Source organism: Cavia porcellus, unplaced genomic scaffold (assembly GCF_034190915.1).
Source record: "Cavia porcellus strain 051 isolate PalLab524CR breed Dunkin Hartley unplaced genomic scaffold, mCavPor4.1 scaffold_4, whole genome shotgun sequence".
NCBI classification, from domain to species: Eukaryota; Metazoa; Chordata; class Mammalia; order Rodentia; family Caviidae; genus Cavia; species Cavia porcellus.
This window is the reverse complement of record NW_026947487.1, coordinates 100,707,691-100,726,434: the sequence shown is the minus strand read 5'-3', so window position 1 is coordinate 100,726,434 and position 18,744 is coordinate 100,707,691. Positions and strand designations below refer to the sequence as shown.

At 44.1% G+C, this 18,744-nt stretch overlaps 1 protein-coding gene across 2 annotated transcripts in view; it reads right to left on the bottom strand.

The window, feature by feature from the left end:
- Positions 1–855: 855 nt before the first annotated feature.
- Positions 856–18,744, bottom strand: part of Prmt7 (protein arginine methyltransferase 7) — a 41,950-nt gene continuing 24,061 nt past the window's right edge. Inside the window, exons 9-18 of one of the 2 annotated variants that reach the window (XM_063247556.1) lie at positions 12,141–12,268; positions 11,594–11,729; positions 10,662–10,745; positions 10,153–10,200; positions 9,378–9,467; positions 5,598–5,759; positions 4,449–4,523; positions 2,386–2,546; positions 1,296–1,395; positions 856–1,071 (exon numbers count right to left, since the gene is read on the bottom strand). In XM_063247556.1, the coding sequence (XP_063103626.1) occupies positions 901–1,071; positions 1,296–1,395; positions 2,386–2,546; positions 4,449–4,523; positions 5,598–5,759; positions 9,378–9,467; positions 10,153–10,200; positions 10,662–10,745; positions 11,594–11,729; positions 12,141–12,268 (1,155 nt within the window). In that variant the 3' untranslated portion in view covers positions 856–900. The remainder of the gene's footprint in view (positions 1,072–1,295; positions 1,396–2,385; positions 2,547–4,448; positions 4,524–5,597; positions 5,760–9,377; positions 9,468–10,152; positions 10,201–10,661; positions 10,746–11,593; positions 11,730–12,140; positions 12,269–18,744) is intronic. The other variant, XM_063247557.1, reaches the window with a different exon arrangement.

Below are 18,744 nucleotides of genomic sequence, written 5' to 3'. Positions count from 1 at the left end.
CCATCAGGCTTTTCTTACTGGGTATCTCTCATTGCCTCAGAAATGCGGAGACCAACAGCAAAGGATATCTTGAGTGTGTAAGATAAACAAGGCCTTGGGCTCCTAGGAAATCTGGCTGTTCCTACTAAAGCAGGACGGGGGTAGTCCATACCATACCCCATCTACCCAAGACTTCTGAGGGAGTGGCAGGGGACTTTTGATGGGCTTTCCCCATGTGGACAAGAGCTGCACCTGGCTCCATTTCTTGATGGCTGGCTTCACAGTGCTGACCTCAGGAACTGCTTGCCTCTTCCGTCTCTGAGAGGCCTGATATCTAGGTCTTGGGGCTCTGCAGGTTACCCACTGGTGTGCACTGAAGTCAAAAGCCTAGATACTTACAAACGTGGTAGGGGAAACCTACTCTTCTCACTCCCAGATCCATCAGTCTTCAAGCCCCAGGACCTAGTTATAGATTCAGTGTCTCCATTCCCTAGGAGGTGCTCGTAGTGGAGCTGGGTGGACGGGACCTAAAAGATGGCAGGAAGTACACAGGCCAGGCAGACTCCACCAGTGGGACTGCCCAGCTAAGCAGATAGCGCCACCTAGCCACCCATCTTAGCAAGAGCACTGTGCTTTTGTTCCCTTCCAGGTAGGCCAGACAGACATCAATGTCCTAGAGCTTTCTGAGCTTCGGATCAGAAATAGGTGGATCTCCCTGGTTCCTTTAGAGCTCCAAATGAATCACCAGCCTACACTGCCTGCCATACCTGAGATACAAGCCAGCTGGGCAAAGATGTAAAAATGGAGGGCATCCTTCCTCCTAAGGCCAAACAGGTCCCTGGAAGATGGGTCCCTTCCCCAAAAGCCACAACCCAGTCAGAGCCACAAACTCTGGATACTTTATTTCTTAACAAGGGAGGGTCAGTTTGGGGTATCTGTGAGCCTGAACTCCAGGGTGACATCTCCTGTACGGGGATGAAACTCCACAACATAGCTTACTGCCTGAGGATTGCCCAGCAGCATTTTAGGATCCAGCGTGGGGCTGAGGAAGTACACAGCCTGCTTGCAATGGGGGTTCCAGCAACAGTCCCCCTGTGGGAGCAGCAAAAAGATAGTGAAGGTCCCCAGTACTTGGGCCACCTTCCCATAACCTCCAACCCAAGCAGGTCACAGTGGGGAGAAGCTGCTTAGGGGCCAGATGACCCAGGGCCACAAAGGAGTCAGCACATGATCTAAAGCACACAGGACAAGAATACCCAGAGAACAAGGCTAGTGCCAACTCTGGGGCCAGCACACACTTTGGACGTGGTACACACTACCTTGTCCTCTGCAGGCTTCAAAAGGCCGGTGCTGACTGTGCTGTCTGGTGTCAGGTGGTATTCCATCCACAGGACAACTCCATGGCTCCTCCCCAGCCTGGGAGAGTGGGTTGGGGCAAATGGACAATCACGGTGAGAGGGGCACAGCTGGGGCTTTCCCTTGCTTTCCTTAAAACTGGCCTCACCACTCCCATCTATGAGGAGCTCCTAACTCTTAACTGCCACACAAAAAAGGCTGAGTAAGAGCAGCCACAGCTCAGAATCACTAGGGCTCCTTGCAGCCTGGTCAACTACCCAGGAACCACAGGGAGGGGCTCCTTGGCTGCCGAGTCCACCTCCCTTCTCTGAGACTGAAGGCCGCAGAGGGTAGCTCTTGACACTGAAGGCTTTCAGACCACTTCTAGATATGCTAGTAACTCAGACAAGTGGTAGCATTTGCTCTGCCTGTTCCACTGGTTCCCTAGTCCTTGGAGCCCTAGAAGCTCTTGGCTCCTTAGCCTCTGCTAGACAGGAGGCACTCCTCTCTGTGAAGGGAGCTGGAGCAGGGTGGGGCCACCCATGGCTTGCAATAAGCAGCCCTCGTCACTGCAAACCTCCTTTAATTCCCAGGAGAGTTCAGGAAATAGCTCCAATGGGTAACCATAATAATGAAGTTCACGATTCCTGGCAGCTGAGATCCAACAAGAAAGCCTCAGATAGGGGGACAAAAGAAAGGCTCTCTCTGCACTCCTCCACATATCCCCCGCAAGGCCCTGTGGCTGTGCGAATGCCACACACACAAGGCCAGGCAAAGACAAGACAAGGACCTGTTATGGGCCAGAGTAAGTGTCTCCCAAGCTGCTGTGCTTAGCCACAGGGGCAGTAGCAGCCCTTCATAGCTACTGGCAATGAGGTGGGTGTACCTAAATCTCAGGAAACTAAGACTAGCTGGACAAAAACCAGCCAATAACCCTAAGTTATTACCACTAATACACCATTTCTTTTTATCTCAGTTAAAAGGCACTAGACCACTGTGGAACTGCTTTCCAGGTTTTGCCTACAGAAACAGAAGCGTTCACCCTTACATACTTCCAGAGCTTCCACTCACCTTGTCAGCTTCATGGTGCCCTCAGCACGGAAAGGCTGCTGGGGGACCGGTTGCTGAAAATCGAAGCTCAGGATCTGCTGGGGGTCAGAGAGGCTACGGCATGGGTACTCCCACAGTGGGTGTGGCTCCGCTTCCTTGCTTTCCCGGAAATCCAGGGCGCACTGAGAGAAGAAAGGGTTTTGGGGCTCTGCAGAGAAGAGCTGGCAGCCAAGGCAAAGGAGCAGTCCAGGGTTCGTACCACAGGCACCCTCACCTCCACAGCCGGAGTCCCCCAGGAAAGTACAGTCATGCGGGACAGCATGTTCTCTCAGAGTGATTCCAGCATCTGGTCAGAGCTTCTCCTTCCCTGCCCCACTGCAAGTTATTGCCTCTCTAAGGTTCACTTTTTCCTTTTTAAATGAGGGTGACAATGCCTACTGAGCAACTCTGAGGATTAAATATCTCCAGTGGTGAAGATGCCTGGTGCTTGGGATACTCACCCACTCACTGAACACTATAGCTTTGCATACCCTAACAGAAGGCTCAGGGCCTGGGAAACAGCCACATAAATAAGCCAGACCAGGACCTGGGAAAGGGGTGGGGTTCAGGTGGAAATGAGGTGAAGCGGGAGAGGGGAGGGACAGTAAAACTGCTTGGAAGAGGTGGCTCCACACTGAGTCCTGAGGGCCACAAAGGAGCAAGCAGGAAAGGGTTGAGATGGGGTATAAACAGGAGTCAGGCAGGGGCAGGAGGCAGGCACAGCCCAGGGTAATCGTGTAGGGGAACATGGCCAGATTTAGAGCCACCCGTTTCCTTTGGGCTCTATGTAGAGGAAGACAGGAGACATCTCAGAGGGTGGGAAGGGTGCAAAGAGCCCAGCAAAGAACTTGAGGAGTTGCCAGGGTGGCACAGGGACTCAGAGCTTGTGTGTGTGACATCTCAACACAAAGATTTACAGACATGGAAAGTCAGCAGTCTGCTATAAAGAAGGTCAGATGCGAAAGGGAAAGATCCATGGGATTTAGTTACTTAAAAAGTGTTTAGCTGAGCACTGTAGTGCATACCATGTACAGGCGCATGTACACCGGCACACCTGTAACCCCAGCACTTGGGAGGCTGGGGCAGGAGGAACATTTCCATTTCAAGGTTAGGCTGTACTACCTGGTAAGATCTTGTCTCAAAAGACAAATAAAAAACAATAATAGCACAACAAAAATGTTTAAACCAGGTATGGTGGTACATGCTTGTAATATCAGCACTCTGCAAGGCTGAGGCAGGAGGGTTCCAAGTTTGAACTCAGTCTTGGCAACTTAGGGAGAATCTGCCTCAAAATAAAAAATTAAAAATGTTGGAGACATAACTTAGTGCAAAGGCATCAGGTTCAACCCCATAACTGGAGTGGGGGTGGAGGAGGTGCTTTACACAGCAATCCATGTTCACGAAAGAATGTTAACTGAATAAGCAAAAGGGAAGAAAAGATCATTATTTCCCACATGCACTGCTAACAATGTGGGGTGCATTATACTACCCCACTTTCTGTGTGTGTGTGTTTAAGAATTTTCCTAACCATAAAAACGTGTCCATGCCCCTGCCCTATTCTCACATGGATGTGCTGCAACACTCTTCACCTTATTCCAAGAGCCACACATAACTGCTGCTATCATGACTGTCCTGGTTCTGAGGCACAGGCCCTGGTGCTCATCCACTGCTGTTGAACATGCAGATTAACTACTAACAACTATTACGCAGCCAAGTCTGCAGGTATCTCCTTACATATGGTTGTCTCAGCAGAAAACAAGGTACTGGCACTGGCAGGAGTAGTACAAATGGTGTGGTGACACACAGACCATAGGCCAACCAAGATTCCAATTCAGGGGTTACCACATGGGGCCGAGAAGAAGCCAGGTATCACAACAGTTCTCAGATGAGAACCAGCACAAGCAAACTAGCAAAATCACCTTGCTGCCCCAATCAACAAAGATCTCTGCTCACAGCTCTTCACTGCCCAACCAGCTCTCTGCCAGAGCCCTGTGGCCATATGGCAAGGGCAATTGGGCAGGGATTGGTGCTATGGCTCTGCCTACCTTAATCATGTCATCCATGATGCGCACGTTGAAGCCTTCACAGTCCCCACAAGGGCTCCGGATCCGCCACAGGTCCTGTGAGGAGAGCACAGTCTTGTCTGCCCAACGTAAGCCTCAGGGAAGTGTGACAACAAGAGTTAGAGCGTCAAACGGAAACAAGAACTACAGCCACATCTTGATGTTCCTGCGGACAGAGATCCTTAGGGCTGAAAGGACACCCAGACCAAAGAGCCAGGGTATTTTCTGTAGGTCTGACATGGAAATCTACAAACTGGCATGATACCATGTCATCTCATCTGTGGGGACAATCAGCCAGAACTACCAGGTTATGGTTTGCACTTATGCCCAGACAATTCCTACTACCATTTTGGAGGGAGGGAATCTGTAGTAAAGCAGCTCTGCAATGCTTAGTGTCTGTAAGGAGAGGATGAGGACAACAGAGAGGGAAAGGCCCAGGATACTCCAGCCCATCTGTCTTCCATCCTCTCCTCTTAATGCATACAGCTGGGACTAAGCTTCCTTCTCTATAGTCCCTCTTTGGCCATGAGAACACAATTCACAGGGAAATCTGGTCAGGTAATAAAAGAAATGCCCAGAAATTAAGTGATGGAGCGACTAAGCTACCAACAGTCATTTATTTCATAAAAGATATATCAAATGCAATTCATTCTACATTTCAGGTTAAAAGTATTTTGAAATTCTTTTAATGAAAAAATGCCTTTCCCAAAATGACTGTGACTGTGGTTCTGCTTTGATGAGAAAATTAAAATGAAGCTTTTCAATTTCTTCTTGCATAAAGGAATTGAAGCCCCATCTCAGAATGCTTTAGCAACTACTGCCTCCGCTCTTAACGAGAGCAGAGTGAGCCACACAGCATGTCTTCTGAAACACTTAATTTATACTTTTTAATTATTCTGATAAGCCCCAATCGTAAAATGACAACACACAGTCAATTCATTTCATATGTCAAATTACTGCTTTTTAAAAAGGCAAGTTTCTTCTATTCAGCCTGCCAGTATGCTAATATGGAAGGAAAGGCCCAGTAATCAAGGGCCAAGATGTTCCATCTGTACCCAAGATCTCTGCAAGAAAATAGGTTCCCTGCTCTCGCCTGCTTTTACCTTTCGCAAAGCCCTCTGGGTGGCCTACCTTGAACTCCACGACCATGGCGTGCAGAGAGGCAGCCTGGGGCATCACCACGGCACCAGGCCCTAGGTGCTCGTCCACAGCAGTCCGGACATACCAGAAATACAGGTTGTGCCATGGCAGCAAGCTGGTAGTGAAGAAGGGCTCACCCAGGAGGAGGGAGACCTGGTGACCAGAGTAGGAGGAAGGACCCAGGCATTAGATGCACTCAGTAGACAAGTAAATGGCAGGTCACCAGTTTCACAGAAACATCAAAGGAAGAAGTCATTTACTTGCTTTCTTCCTTAGTCAAAAGGCAAGCATGCCAAGCCTGTATGTGTTCTTGAGGATCCAAAACCATGAATGAGTCCTGCCCTCAGGAGTGCACAGTGGAAGAGGGGCACAGAACACTGGGCATGGCGTATACCCTAATCTTACAGGAACATTGCAGGAGACCAAAGGGAAAGCACTAGAAAAGACTTCTAGAATGTCATCCTGCCAGTCCTCACTTCAGCTGCACTACACTACACAAGTGGGGACCCCTGCACAGTGCCTGGCAAGTGTGGATATTCAGGACCATTTGTCAAGTAAACAAATCCATGACTAAGAGTCACAAAAGCCAAAAGTAGGAGAGGGTATTCTAGGGGCACTTCAAGAGGCCAAGTGAGGGCATGAGCAAGAGCAGGGCCTTCCAGGAGCTCATCAGGAGAGGCTGCAGTGGGCAGGATGGCAAATGGGAAGCCAGAGATGCAGAAGGGAGCCAGATCAGCAAAAGGCAGCTGGTGACATTAAGGGACGCGAATCACCCTGGAGACAAGTGCGGTCACTAAGTTCTAATCAGGAGTTAGAAATAAGCAGGTCTGTATTTTACAGATCCTTCCAAGCACTATGAGGCATGTGAAGAAAGCTGTACAGTGGAGCTGGAGATGGGAGGTGATTTAGGTGAGTGCTGCAACATCCTGGGCAGAAGAGTAGGGTGCAGAAAGGGAGGAGAGGAAGTACAGACGGAGGCTGAGGTGATTCCCCAGGTGATTCCCCAGGATGGGCCTCAAAGGAGATGTGATGGAAACATTAGCAGCCAGAACAAGCTTGGCCCTGACTACTTCCCTGCCCTAACTTTGGGAACAAAGCACAAATGCCTGCTCTGACCACTTCTACTCAAAAGGAACCAGATCAGGAGTCCAGCCAGTATGCCACAGAAAGGGCTTACAAATTTATCCTCACAATTTATCCTTCTCCTTGGGTAAAGAAAAGGGTACTTTGTATCTGAATGTAAGACCACAGCACTATTTAAGACAGCCAAAAAGAAGAAAAGCATAGATGTCATTTAACTGATAAAAGCATAAAAAACATGTGGTATATCCACATATTAGCTTGTTACTCAGCTATAAAAGATAAAGTACTGATTTATGCCACAACATGGAAAATTATGCTAAATGAAAGAAGTCGTTCACAAACAGCCACAAACGGTATGACTTCTCTTTTTGTAGTACTAGGGATTAATCCAGCTCTTTGCACAGCTAGGCAAGTGCAGTACCTCAACCTTGTACGATTCCATTTAAATAAAATATGCAAAAATAACAAATCTAGAGACATAAGGTAGCTGCCTAGTACAGGGAAGACTGGGAACAAATGGTGAATGGCCACTGATGGGAATAAAATGTCTTTGAGGGTAATAAAATGTCCTCAAGTTGATCCAGTTATGAATTGTAAACTTTAGTGAACTATATGGTATCTAGATTATATCTCAATAAAGCTTTTTTTTTTTACCTTTCGGTTTTTTGAAACAGGGTCTTACTATGTCTTCAGGCTGACCCTGAGCTCACTATGTAGTCCAGGCTGGCCTTGAACTTGTTTTCCTGCCTCAGCCTGCTGAGTGCTTGGATTACAAATACGTGCCACCATGCCTAGCAAGCTGTTATTTTTCAAAATGTGTGAGGGAAAATGGGGAAGAAATTTGAACAGACATTTCACTAAATAAGATACTGCATATAGATAATTAATATAGCACAAGGTCATTAGTCATCAGGCAAACACAATTAAAATCACAGTGAGACATCAGGGCACACCCACTAAAAAAAGCTACACCAAAAAAGAGACAACACTAAGTGCTGGTCAGAACTGTGGGCATACATACTGATGGGCATGCATGTGCAGCCACCTTGAACCCATGCCTAAGTATCTGCCTGAGAACTGAAAACATACAATCACATATCTATATTCACAGCAGAAATACTCAAAACAGACAAAAATGGAAAGGATTCACACGTCCATCAACAGGTGGACAAACAGAAAGTGACATATCCACACAATGCAATATTATTCAGCATTAAAAAGGAACAAAATAGTGAACCAGCGGCATCCATGAAGGGCCCAGGAAGAGAAACAAGAAACCAGTTCACTCTTCCCACGATCCAACAGCAGCCATGTGAAGCACAGGAGAAGAAATAAAAAGTCAGTTCACCCTTCCCATGCGCCAGCCAGCGTGCAGGCTGGGAGACAAGAGCCCCTCCCCTAAGCCCCTCTAAGGAAGGAGCAGATTTGGAGGACAGGCTGAGTTGATAGCAACTGAGGTACAAAAACAACTCAATACTTGTATTGTTTGACTGACTTTGCAGGCCCAAAGCTGGCAGTGTGAGCATCTATTTAGAAAACAGCAATATGCAATATAGCACCTATGGAGGATTTCCTTGTCTTGTTTTGGGAATCCAATATTGTTCTCACTGTTTTGTTCCATTTTATTATTTTGTTTTATTGTTTTGATTTTATTATGTCTGATGGTATGTGCAGCAGGTTTTTTTTTGTCTTGTTTGTTTGTTTTTGGTACCAGGGATTGAACTCATGACCTTGCACTTGCCAAACAGGCACTTACACCACTCAGCTAAAACTCTGGGCCCTGGGGTTAGCAATTTTGAAGGTAACAAGAGGCATATGGTAGCCACTGTTGATTTCCTATTACCTTGTTTTGAAGTCCTGTATCACTTTTATTGTCTTGTTTTGACTGGTTTTACTGTTTTATCTTGTTTGGTTTTATTCTCTTTAAAATAAAAAAATTTTTTTAAAAAAGGAACAAAATAAGACAGGTGTGGTGGTGCATGCCTATAATCCCAGCACTGAAGAGGAAAGGAACACAAGTTCAAGGCCAACCTGGGCTACATAGTGAGTTCAAAGCCAGTCTAAACTATAAAGAGAAACTGTGCTTCAAAAGAAATAAACACAGCAGAATAAAGGGGAGGGACAAGGTGAAAAGCCCGGAAACGGCGGAAGGAAAGATCAAGTAAAAGAAGAAACAACCATGAAGGAGACCCACAAGAAGCAGCCAGTAAAGTGAGAGCAAAGAAAACCTGGGATGAGCAGTTTCTTGGGGACAAAAAGTGAGGTCCTCAAGATGACTTGGGCCTAAGGACATAAAAAGCTGGAGTCTGAAGGGATACTGCATTTGGAAACCCTGAGGTCCCTGGTAGGAGTAGTTTTAAGAGCTAGAACAATTTTGGCAGGGGATGTGAAGAGGAATAAGTGGTGAGGTTTTCTTTGAAGGTAAAAGAGAGAGGGGTCACATTATGTTCCTCTAACTTCAATAAGCTACCATGCCCCTACTTGAGGGGCAGAGCAGAGTCCAAGTTCGGTGCTCAACAAGCCTCTCTACAAATACCTCACCACATGCACCACAGTTGCCAGGTCTCAGCTGATGGTTACCCAGGGGACACCAAGAGGCCCAGAGGACAGGGTAAGGCTGGCACTACCTCAGTGCTGCACTGTGCACCCTCTCAGACCTAGCTCAACCAAAAAGCTCCCGATTCTCACCTTTTTACCCTCCAGGTCTGTGGATGTTAGGAACTCAGGCTGTTTCTCAATGATATTAATTTTATCTTCTAAGTGGTTAGCCTTGAAGATCTTTGGAAAAAACCAAACAAACAAAGCTAAACATGTATATACTGTTGTTTTGTTGGGGGGCAGTCTCTTGGACAGGGGTGTATAGCTCAGTGGCACTTGGCTAGCTCACATGAGGACCTACATTTCATCTCCAGCAATGAAACCAAAACAATTCTCAAAGTTGCCTTCTCTGAGTTTTCTGGCCAAATGGCCCTGAAGCACTGACCAGGGATGAGGACATAAACAAAATGGTATAGCAGCAAGACATTTCTCTTGCTGGAACATTGCAGGCCCTGGCAACAGGCTTGCAGTTCTGGTAGAAATGGGTTACTCCTTGGAGAGGAAATCAAACCTATTTCTGGCAGAAAAAAAGTATCTTCTCCAGTCTGGCTGCAAGCATCGACTTCCTGGGCATTGGTGCTCCATTCAATTCTATAGCTGCAAAGGCCTTTAGTCTTATATGAAATGAGAAGAAAAGCCGAAGCTACTTTAGGCACAAAAACCAATAAGGGTCCAAATGTTTGTTTCTATTTTAATGTCAACCCGAGAATGCTCCCACACCAGCTCTCCAGGAGGGTTCTCTGTGTACCAGCTACTTCTCCCAGTTCCTCACTACCAATGTTGCTGCAAAGTCACCCATCCCAGATTCAGGAAGCAAGGCCCCACAGGCTCCCTTGTTAATTCAGTAACAACAATTATCACTTACTTTTTTCATCAGTTTATGGGAAGCTGCTGAACTCTCAACTGTAAATACCTAAAGAGAATACCACACTATGAGTTATTATAGATTACTTAACTGAGGAAAAAATTCAAGATAAAAATGTGATGAGACCATTCCAAGGCAAATTCACTGCCTAAACAACTCTGCCTCTGCTTAATACCTACCTGGGACAGGACCCACACTGGGCAATGAGCACAGCAAGGTGGCCAACTCAACCCAGCTATAGTTAGTTACACAGCAATACCTATCACCTGCTTCCTGCTGGCACACAGCAGGGAAGAGAATCCCTAAGTTCCTGGTCTAAGCACTCTTCACACACAAGAGCTGTACCTGCAAAAAGTTTTAATCAAAGAGCCATGCAATGTCCTAACTCAAGAACTCCTTAAAAAGTGAAGAAAAAAAAAAAGAAATAGAAAGAGAGATAAAATCCAACCTTAAAGAGAGAACGAGAGAGAAGCCAACCCTAAGCCAACAGTAAGGTGTGAATCTAGTACCTGCTGTGCCCCGAGGTGATGGGCCAACATGGAGAGGAGACTGCCATCGCTGATGCAGAGGCAGACACTGTCTGGCATCAGCACCTGTGAGGAAAATGCAGGTTCAGCACTCATTTCCTTGGTTTAGCAGGAGATTTTTGCTGGTAACCTCAAACCTTTTCCTTCTCCCAAGATTCTGACTGTTAAACCATTAAAGATCTCTTCCCATCCTCCCCTCCACCAGCCTGGATCCTCCAGGACCCATGCAGCAATCTGCTGCCACCTTACTCATGTCTCCTCACCCCATAGTACCCACTGCCAGGAAGGCCTCCTTAATCCAACTAGAAGCTCCATATGTGGGTCCCACTTTCAAAAAGTCATCTCCATTTCACAGATCTCTTCACTATCTCAAATATGTTCTCAAATGACTTCTCGAAGACCAACTGCCCTTATAAGTCAAAGATTCGTTGGAGAAGAACTCAAACACAACTTGGGTCCTTCCTCCCCGACAAATACATGCATGTGCACCCATGCATTATGGATCCCTATATACAACTCCAGGAGATTAGGGGACTCCTTCCATACTACAAATGAAGTTCCCAGGCTAAGCTTCTATTATTGGCAGCAAGGAGCCAAAGTTTCACAATCAGATTTACATTTTAGAACATTTGAGGAAAAGAGTGAGGGTAGTCATCAGGCTCACCCACATCAATTGTGGTGACCAAAAAGGCATGTTGTCCAGCAGAACAAGTGCAGGCCATAGGAAAGCTTCTCCAAAGCTCTCACAAGGGTAAAAACAAATCCTTCTGAAGTCCAAAACAAGTTTTTTGGCTTTCTAGTGGCCACACCACATGGAGCCAGCAAAAGCCACATAAACAAGGGAATATAATGAGAATAGAAAATCATAAGTAGAGTGCTAGACAGAGCATGAAACCAAGGGGCTGGACACTTACAGTCCTCAGGGCCTGGGCATACTGATCAGTTCTACCCTGGTCATTGATTTCTCCAAATCGAGGCCGGTTCCAGAGCAGGTGAGCCTGGCAATCACACACAGGTCGCATTTGGTGGATTCTCTCATTCTCTGTAGGGCTAGGCGAGGAGATAAAGACATACATAGATGATAGGATAACCCACCAGATACCAGAGAGCTTGAGGAATGGCACAGGGACCTGCCCAGCAAACTTGACATGGGCCTTCAACAGGTCTCTAGAGGGCCAGAGTCTAAACACTAGCTTTAGAACAGGTATTGGAGGTTGCGGGGCCCTCAGATTAGAGTTTCTATGTATGTCTATTCCAAATGGAGTCCAGCAACCTATAACAATCTCTTCTGAGTACACATAGATAGGTACTAATGTACCCAGTCACAGACCTTTGTTCTTATTTTATTCCATTCAGATGTAAGTCTTCCCATTCATGACTCTACTGGATCTACATGTTGGGAATTTATATCAGCATGCTGTCTCCAAGGCCCAGACCCCACCCTGGGAAGTGCAGGCATACCAGGTCCTCTGAAGGGTGTACCACACACAGTAGTCATCATGGTGGGCTACTAGGCAGAGGGCTGCACCTTGTACAATGGGCTCTTCTTGTGGCAGGAAGTACACACACTGCATCCAGTGGTCGCGCCACTGAAATGAAGAACAGGGAGCCAGCTGTCATCATGCTGCAAGAGTTATGCTTTTAATCCTAGGGCCAAAAGCAAGTATCAGTTTGTAGGGAGTCATAGTACAGACTACAGGTGACCTCTGTGTCAAAGGGATAAAGTAAAAATTTACAAATTAGGATAGTGGCCGAAAAGCTTGCTGGAACCGTGTTGGCTTTAACATGTGGTCTTCCAGAGTGACTCAGAAGAGGGAACAGATGCGGTCTCTGGTACCTATACACAGAACTGCACTAATGCTCTTAATGTGTTGGGCCATTTATTATCTATCATTTGTAAGAAAAATTCTGTGGCTCCCAGCCAAGATTTAACCTTATTCTACATGGTATAATACATTCAGAATTTCCTCTTATCTTCTAAGTGACTTCAAAATACAAAAAGATCAAACAAAATACATAAAACCTAACTGGTACCTAGACTGGGAAAAACAAAAGCTACTAAAGACATTTGGAGACTTCCGGGAGAACATGGCAGATAGATAACAGCAGCTACAGAGGCTCTCTGAGATAGCCAGCTTAGATTCCAGGAATGGTGTGGTGTGGGGAGTCCAAAGCAGGAGGAGATATAACCTGCCGACGCAGGAATGAACTAAGCTGAGAGAAACCAACTGGAAATGCAATCCTAGTGCAATGACTGGAAAAGCTAAAGTCTAGCAGTGCTGAAGCTGGAACCCGTGCCTCTGGAAACCCTGGCTTGAATTTCTTGCCGCTGCTGCTGCATCTAAATCGGCACAGCAGGGATAGAGACGGGAAAGCTCTGAGAGCAGGAATCGGTGAACCGAACTAACAGCAGAGCTGTGGGGAGCCCTGCATCGACCTGTGGTGAGTGAGAGGAACGGGGATCCTTCCACAGACTAGGAGGCTCCAACAGAGGACATTCTGGGACTGGGCAGACTACCTGGAACAGGATGCTACAGTGACTTCAGTCACATGTTCCCCTCTCAAGCAGAATTGGTAGGGAATGCTTGACCCAGGTGACTGCGGACTAAGACCCAGTAGGCTAGCCCAAACCAGGTCCTTGTGCCTGGCAGTACACCCTAATGCAGTGAAGCCTTCAGCAGGTTGACTGACCTGGAGGGTCAGGCCCAGCATAGGCTGCCCAGGTCTGTGTCTCTCTAGTATACTGCAGTCGGCGGAAACACCTAGCCAGCACCATTCAAACCAACTGTAACTGACAAAGAAAGAAACTGGGCCTCCTATATACGCTTGTATGGAAAGAACAAAAAGTATGGGAAGAGGGAGCAACAAGAAAGGGTCCTCAGGGGATGGGGATTTAGCTCAGTGGCATAAGCACCAGCCTTGCAGGCAGGCGGTCATGAGTTCAATCCCCGGTACCGATAAAAATGAAAAAAAAAAGAAAGGGTCCTCAGTCCCCAATCCTGAGAACACTGATCCAGGAAAGGTAAATGCAAAGGAGCATGAGGACAGAAAACATGCAATATCAGGCACGGCACCAACAGATATAAAGTGATATCTCGGGGACCTCATAGACGAGTTCAAAAGTGAAGTATTTAACCAAGTAAAGCAAGATATAAGTAGAATAGTTAAAGAAATGCTAAGTACCTCTCAAGAAAAAACAGATGGTGGAATGGAAGAACAGAAAAAAAGGGGAGAATTGTTTGATGGAGAAAATAGAGAAAATGTGGAATACATGAAGCAGGTTCAAAGAGATTATCAGGAAACTAAAAACTCTATTGAAAGCTGGCATAACAGCTTGAAAGAAATTAAGGATAAATTATCTGAACTGGAGGACAGATTTGTAATGTGGGAGCAGGAAATGTAAAACTTCTTAAAAATAACACGGAAGGGCTGGGGATTTAGCTCAGCGGCATAAGCACCTGCCTTGCAAGCAGGCAATCGTGAGTTCGATCCCCAGTACCGATAAAATAGAAAAAGACAAAAAAAAAAAAAAAGAAAAGCTTAAAAAAATAACAAGGAAATAAGCAGTAACAATACAAAGGCTAGAAGATGATAAAAGGATCTATAACTTAAGAATTAAGAATGTAAAGGAAGAAGCAGGGATACAAACAAATGAACTGCAAAGGCTATTCACAGAAATAATCAAGGAGAACCTCCCTAGTAGAAAAGGTAAAGATACTCAGATCTATGAGGCATACAGGACCCCAGCCACCTACAACCTAAACAGAACTAAACCCAGGCATATAATAAAATTCCAGAAATCCAATATAAGAACAGAATATTAAAAGCTATCAGAAACAAGAAACAGATCACTTACAAGGGAACACCAATCAGAATTACAGCAGACTTCTCGGCACAAACCATCAAATCACGAAGAGCATGGGGTGAAATAATTAAGCTTTGAAAGACAATAACTTCCAGCCAAGATTGATATATCCTGCACAACTGTTCCTAGAAATTAATAGAGAAACAAGGTGCTTCCAGGATAAAGATGAACTAGGTGAATTTGCAACCACTAATTCAACTCTACAGAGAATACTGCAGGACATTCTAAAAGAGAAAAATATCAAGATTCCAGAAACAGTAGCAGAGAGGCCACAATGAATGGAGCAGAAAGCAAAATGAAGAAGACAAACTGACAACTGATGACAGAAAAAGAGCTCAACAGAAATGAGGCAGAGCAGGTATGAACAGCTATTTTGGAGAAAACAAGACATCATAATAGCTAGTGCTGATTTAATATCATCTTGTTTTGAAGTCTCATCAAGCTTTTGTTCTTGTGTCTCCATCGGTCTTAACATGTTGCATCTTATTGGATTTTATTATATGTGATAATATAAACAAAAAGTTTTATAGACAAGGAGATAATACAGAAACCATTGTTCATTTTCTGTTAGTTGGTGCTAAATACCCTGTAATACTGTCATTCTCGAATGGTTTTTCATTGTCTTGGTATGTTTGATGCTACAGTATACGAAGTTATACTCAAAGATTTCAAGGAAAGACACACTATGGTAACTACTTTTATGTCGGGATATCTTGTGGTGAAACACTATTTTGCTTAAATGGTTACCTTCTGACCTGTGCTGTTTTGTTGTTATATCCTCTTTTATCTCAATCTCCTTTATTATTTTTTTTATTTTTATCTTTTTAATTAAGGGAAAAAATAAATAAAAAATAGCAGGATATATTATAGTAACCCACTTTGATTTCCTATTAACTTGATTTGAAACTCTGTATTGCTCTCACCATCTTGTTTTGACTGATTTTACTCTATTCTGTTTTGCTTGATAGTACCAAGTTTGAGAGTATGGGCAACAACTATGAAGACAGTAAGATTCACTATGATGCCCATTCTGGTTTAACTATTATCTTCTTTTGAAGGCCTGTAATGTCTCCAATGTTTTGGTTTTACTGGTTTTGTTCTTTACTGTTGTGTTCAATTTTATTATAACTGATGATATAGCAAGAGGCATTATGGTAACCACTGTTGATCACCTTATATTCTGTTTTTACATTATGTACTATGACTATGTCCATCCTTTGCATTTGACTGTTATGTCACATTTGGTTTTATTCTCTTCAAAAAAAAATTAATAAAAACTGTGGGAGTAATAAAACCCAAAATGTGTAATTGTCATGAAAAAGAGAGGAAAAGAAAGTGCTCTAAAGGATATAACTGCATGTATATTTAAGCGTGTAAGATAGATAACCATATTACTGAGATTTTGTTGGATCATTGAACACAACTGTTTGCAGTCTCACTGTTTGAATGTCCACTTTATATGCTTTTATTTTGTAACTTGAACAACTATTTCTAAGATGATAATATGTAATCTATTAACTAGTGATTTCCTGTGTTGTTTTTTTTTTTTTTTTTGAAATTCTGTATAACTTGTACCCCTTTTCTGTTTTTTTTTTTTTTTTTCTTTTTCTCCTTAAATAAAAAAAAGAATTTGGAGACAAGGAAATTTTATTTTGAACCATATATTAGATGCTATTATGTAATTACTATTAATGTTCTTAGGTGTGCTAATGGTATGTTGCTTATGCTGAAGACTGTTTTATTCTTAGGAGATGTATTCTAAAGTGCCAGATGTCTGCAACTTATTTTAAAATGATTTAGCAGGAAACTGTGTATATAAAGAGGAAGAACTGTACACAGAGAGGAAAGAAGGGAAGGGAAGGGATAGGCAGAGGAAGAGAGAGGAAAAGAGAGAAAGCAGATGTTGGGAATCAGTAAATTTCTTTCTTTCTTTCTTTCTTTCTTTCTTTTCTTTCTTTCTTTCTTTCTTTTTTATTGGTACCGGGATCGAACTCACAACCGCCTGCGTGCAAGGGAGGTGCTTATGCTGCTGAGCTAAATCCCCAGCCCGGGAATCAGTAAATTTAAATAAACAGAATATCAGTTACTATTTACAATTACTTTGATTTTACATATTTTTCCAGATAAAAAGCAGGTGTTCTGTCTTATTTTAAATTGTGTAATATTATAGTGATTTATAGTTAGCTCCTCACGCTAAGGATCAAACCTAGGGCTCATGCCCTGCTAGATAAGCACTCTACCACAGAGATACACCCCAACCTCAGAAGCAGCCTTTAATAAGCTATGTTGTTCTTTACTACAAATCCTATATATAGGGAGTTTTCTTGGGGGAGAAAACTCCCCCAAGGAATTTCTTGTCCAAATAAAAATGCATATCACAAAATTATTTATACTATAAAAGAACAGGAACCCAACAGCCAGCAGCTCAAAATTTGATAATATATATGGAGAATATTCAGACTTTTAAAAAGATGAAGACTACAATACAGCATAAAACAAAAGTTGGCATTTGACAAAAGCTCCTATCTTGAAAGAGACAAAGAATGAACGTGCTAAAAAGTGGGTGCTCAGATCAACTCTAATGAGATGATCATCCTATTATCCTCGGGAACTAAGAAAAACTTGGCCTGTGTGAGTCTTAAGAGCCTGGCTGCTGGACATGAAGACTGATGCCTAGAATTCCAGCACTCAGGAGGCTGAGGCAGGAGGATTGCTGAGAGTTCAAGGATGGCCTACGCCATATGGTGTGTTCAATGTCAGCCTGAACTACACAGTGAGACCCTATCCTAAAAAAAAAGCTTGGCTAATGTTATGGTTTGTGTTTGGATCCTCCAACACACACACAAAACTTCATGAGACCATGGTGGTGGGGTGAGGCACTTTTCAGAGATGGCTGAATTTAGAGTTTGTGACTGGTTCATTATCTAGTGCTAGAATTGGGGATTTGAGTGCCACACCTGCCCTAGAAGCTTGCTCCTCCCATTTGCTCTTACTGCTTTTGGTATTCCACTGCCACAAACATTGCTCCTCTGCCACATCACCCTGCCCTGGAGCCAGCAGATAGTAGTCTAAAACCCCTACAAACCGTGAGCCAAATCAACTTTTCTATCTCTAATTTTGGGTGTTGGGTATTCTGTCCCAGCAATGAGAGAAAAATAACTAAGACAGCTAAGCACATAAGCAAATGAAATCCCACTTCTCTGGAACATATCTCACCCCATCTGGTCTTGAATATAAGAAAACAACAGGTAAATCTGACAAAAAGGCAGGCATTTGAAATATATATTTGAAGGTAAAGATTAGAAAATGAAAACTCAACCAGATATGTTCTGGAAGAAATATACAATAAGGAAAAATCAGGTTTTCTTAAACTAGTTATTCATTCCTACACTATAAAAATTTATCCATGAAAAGCCTTTCTTGATCCCTCTTGCAGTGCTAGGGTGCTTCCCTGTCACCTTTCCCTTCCACATTGCCCACACAGGAAAGTTCCTAGGTCCTAAAGCTAACAAGCTAGTGGCAAAACCTATGTCCTATGGTAACAGGCTAAATGGGATCCAAAGCAGTTTTGTGGACTCATGAAGGAGATTTGTTAACAGCTTTCACATTCCTAACATTCCAAAATCCATTGTTGATACAGAAAAGACACAGATCCACACTGGGAAGACATAAGGACCAGATCCCCTCCATTCTTTCTGAACACAAGGCCCTGAATCCAACCTTGAGCTTGCTGAGTCTCAGTTTGGCTACTGCTGTGCTTACCCAATGTCTTATCTACAGATTCAGGAGAAAATACACAGTAGTGCTCTGAAGATATGCAAATAAAAAGTACCAACACTTTATGATTGAATTCACATACACACATATACACACAGGCATACATATTTTGCCTGCAGAAGGTCAAGGCTACAGAGGAAAGTTGGCACACACTGGCTAATCCACACCAGTGTGGGGTCAGGCAACTAAAAGGGAAAGAAGGCTAAGGAGTCCACAGGCCCAGCTGACTGACAACAATCCCACAACAGTCAATCAAAACAAAAGCCAGGGGTAACACCAGACAGCCACTACCTAAGATACACAAGGGTAAAGAGGGAAGGTTTTATTTCTTGGCCCTGAAACATCTTCCCCACTTTTTCTTCTGTTGAGTATGTGGGCTGAGGATAGATGCGAGAGAAAATTCAAATGATAAAAAAAAAAAAA